Source organism: Limulus polyphemus, unplaced genomic scaffold, assembly GCF_000517525.1.
Source record: "Limulus polyphemus unplaced genomic scaffold, Limulus_polyphemus-2.1.2 Scaffold1147, whole genome shotgun sequence".
Classification (NCBI taxonomy): domain Eukaryota; kingdom Metazoa; phylum Arthropoda; class Merostomata; order Xiphosura; family Limulidae; genus Limulus; species Limulus polyphemus.
In genome coordinates, this window is record NW_013666757.1 from 281,177 (window position 1) to 284,628 (window position 3,452).

The 3,452-nt window shown below is 34.0% G+C and overlaps 1 protein-coding gene across 4 annotated transcripts in view; it reads left to right on the plus strand.

Moving 5' to 3' along the window:
* Positions 1 to 3,452, plus strand: part of LOC106462344 (protein phosphatase 1 regulatory inhibitor subunit 16B-like) — a 51,734-nt gene that overhangs the window by 32,471 nt on the left and 15,811 nt on the right. For all 4 annotated transcript variants that reach the window (XM_022389587.1, XM_013922257.2, XM_022389589.1 and 1 more), the window contains 2 exons: positions 804 to 949; positions 2,220 to 2,323. In XM_022389587.1, coding sequence (XP_022245295.1) covers positions 804 to 949; positions 2,220 to 2,323 — 250 coding nt within the window. The remainder of the gene's footprint in view (positions 1 to 803; positions 950 to 2,219; positions 2,324 to 3,452) is intronic.

The following is a 3,452-nucleotide window of genomic DNA, read 5'->3' on the forward strand; positions in this document are numbered from 1 at the left end:
AACATATTAAAAATAAACATAAATTAAGGCCACCTAATGTTAGACCTCTAACTGATCATTAGTTTTAAATTATTGTGACAGCTTTAAAAAAGAGTATTTATGTAAAATGCTCTCGAGGAAAATTTAAACTTACAAATTTAAATTTAGCTATTCGTGAAGTGTAGAACAATGTAAACAATACATCTTTAACTATTCGTGAAGTGTAGAGCTTTGCACTAATTAATGAAGAGGTTGTGTATTCAACACATCAATGCTACTATAATGATCTACAGGGACACGACCATCAAAGGGGTCAGAATAAGTGCGTGGACTAGCAAAACTCTGATCCCCTTGTAGTAATTTAATTACTATTATTCTGAAATCATCCACCATGTACCAAGCAAGGGGGAAGAAGAGGTCAAATGTACTTGACCTGGAGGTCTACAAAGACCTAAAGCCCGATACAGACAAGAGAGAGAATGATAGTTTTTATATACCAGTTTTTACCCTAGACTTAGCTGTTCCGCCAATTTTTGGTTTTACATGAAAAGGGCGTCAAATATATATATATATACCAAATTTTACCCTAGACTGAGCAGTGGCCTCATGGTTTGATTTAGCTCAAAAGTGCAGTTTTTAGCTGAACATATATTTTACGTAGTACATTTTTGCTGTTACAGTTTCTGGTGAAATCATTTTAGCGTGTAGTTTTGTCCACCCTAATCACGTTTTCTTTGTTAATACTATACATTATATGCCTTTTTTATTCTAGGCCGTTATATTATATAGAATTAATCAAATCGATATTGTTTTTCCTTACTTAGTGTTGTATTGATAGCAACGAGGAAATGATCAAGTTGTTATTTGAATTCGGTGCCAATGTTAATGCGACGGACCATGAACTGTGGACTCCACTGCACGCTGCTGCCGCCTGTGGGAATTTAAATATACTCAAACTTGTTATTGAGAAGTAAGTGAACATAGTATTGACATTTAAAAACAAACTAGAAGAAAATCACCATAAGAGAAGTCACGGAAATGTTTGCCAATGAATAGGCGTAACTCACTAATAAGTTGTTCCCCTTTTATTTCCTCTTTTTTCGTTCCATACATACTTTTAAACAATACTTACCTATTTAATTTTGTTTATCCGGTTCAGTTCACGCTTAAGTTCCTCTCTAGAAAAATTAATTAGATTGATTTATGTGAGGAATAATTATAATCTAAATACTGGTATACCACACAAGCATAGAAAGAAAAACAAGAGGGAATCCTGAATAGCCGCTGAAATTCTTTTAGGCAGGACAAGAGTAAATTAATCTATGAGACCTTTTTGTCGTTTTTATTAGCTATATTTTTGTGCGCCTGCAATACCAAGCGTAGGGCGCGCGTATTCTCGATTCAATTTTATTACTCATCAGGATCTTTTCTAGCCTACCCTCAAACTGAAATTCTTTAAGGCAGGGTTGGAGTAGATTAATCAATGAGTCCAAAACTGTAATTAGATTTCAAATAGGTCGAGAAATGACGGAGCTATGAGCTAAAAGTTTGTACTTAGGAAAAACACAACTTAGAGCCGTTAAGCCGCGGCTAAAAAAAAAAAAAAGAATGAAATAATTACTTTACACATAAAATGATGACTCTTGCGATAAGTGATTCGAATTCCAGTGATACAAGTTAAGTGAGCTTCAGTATTTCATCGTCATTATATTTAATTCTTCACGAAATTATCTGTTTATAACCATAAGTTAAATTAAATGTGATATGAAGTTTTTTGGTAAATGTAGCCATTTTGATTTTGTCTGTTATCTCAGTGAATAATTTCTCAAACCTATATTTAACCAGTGATATCATGTACCGGAAATAGTAGCTTAGCCTGATAATTTTTTTTTTTTTTTTGCCATTTGCGGTCGAAGTTCCATTTCTGTATATTTACTTTTAATTGCTTGTTACAAATATACATGTCTGTTTACAAATTATTTGTCAGATGATTCTTATGAAAGGATTAGTACTAGATAACCAGTGAAATAAAAGAACAGAATTAAATGGGATTTCTAAAATGAAACTTTAAGTAGTTTTATGATAATTGTTATAATTAAAACAGTTGTCAGTTAGAGACGTTAAAGCGATGTAAAATATGTATTCACTGTCGCATATAAAATCCTTCTAATAAGCCTTAGAGAATATGCTTATTTAATAACATTTCAATTAACTTATTTTTGTGTTTTCTATTTGCAAAGGGGTGGTGATTTACTAGCAGTAAACTCAGATGGAAATATGCCATACGATATTTGTGAGAACAACAAGACGCTGAGCTACATTGAATTTGGAATGACTCAAAAAGGTGAGTGTTTAGAAGGGTTATAGAAGAAGAAAAAAACTACTGAATATGTACTAATTTAAAAATTGACTGAGTTTCGAACGTTACGTATTCGAGAAACAGCATTGAATGTATCGGTAACATTTCCGTGTTTGGGGAAAGTTTCGATTAACACTGTCATTCTTGATGAATGTTTCGGCAACAAGGTTTTAATTGGTGAAAGTTTCGGTGACACTGTCATTCTTGGTGAGCGTTTCGGTAACGTTTTCTTTATGGTGAATGTTTCGGTAGCACTGTTATTCATGGTGAACGTAACACGATTCTGATTGGTGAAAGTGTCGGTAACACTTTCTTCTTGGTGAACATTTCGGCAACACTGTCATTCAGGGCGAACGTTTCGGTAACACAGTCTTGCTTGGCGAAACGATAAGAGAAAAAGAATGGTTTAAAGTTCGTTACTGAAATACCTAAAATTCGAGCGAACTCCAAAATTGTAATATATGTTTTGAAGACAACTGCTTCAAAGTAAGATAAAAAAAAACAGCAGTCTTTTCTTTCTTTTCATTCCTTTCATAAGTTTGTTTTAAATTTGCGCACACACACACACATATATATATGATGTCAGGTTTGAAGCTGCGTGAAAGCAATAACCAGTTACCTTGTAATGCATGACGAGAACCCAATAAGAAGTTGAAGGTGTGGAATAAAGAACAGAAATGACCCTAAACGATATTGCCACGACAGCGGTAGTCACGTGACGCTGCTAACACGTCATAATATTCTCGAAGGATCAGGGAACATCACAATAATCCAGTATGTCCTAGGCGCCCTCTATTCCTGTATATAAGTGCGCCAGATAACGTGAGACAAATTAATCGGAATTGAATTGCAGACAGGCAGAGATAAAGACGAACAATGGAGTCAAGCGCGGAAGTGACTGTAAGCAAGTGCGTGAATCGTTGTGAATTATAGCGTGTGTTTAAAATTACTGTGGAAATTATGTGTATTGCAAAGTTAAATTGAGAAAGAACAAACTAGTTTTATTTAAGAAAGGAATTGTATCTCTGAAGTTCCTCTGGAAGAATTTATACCGGGAAATTAACAAATGAACACAAAGGCGTAACAATATTAACACATTTTAAACATTATACAC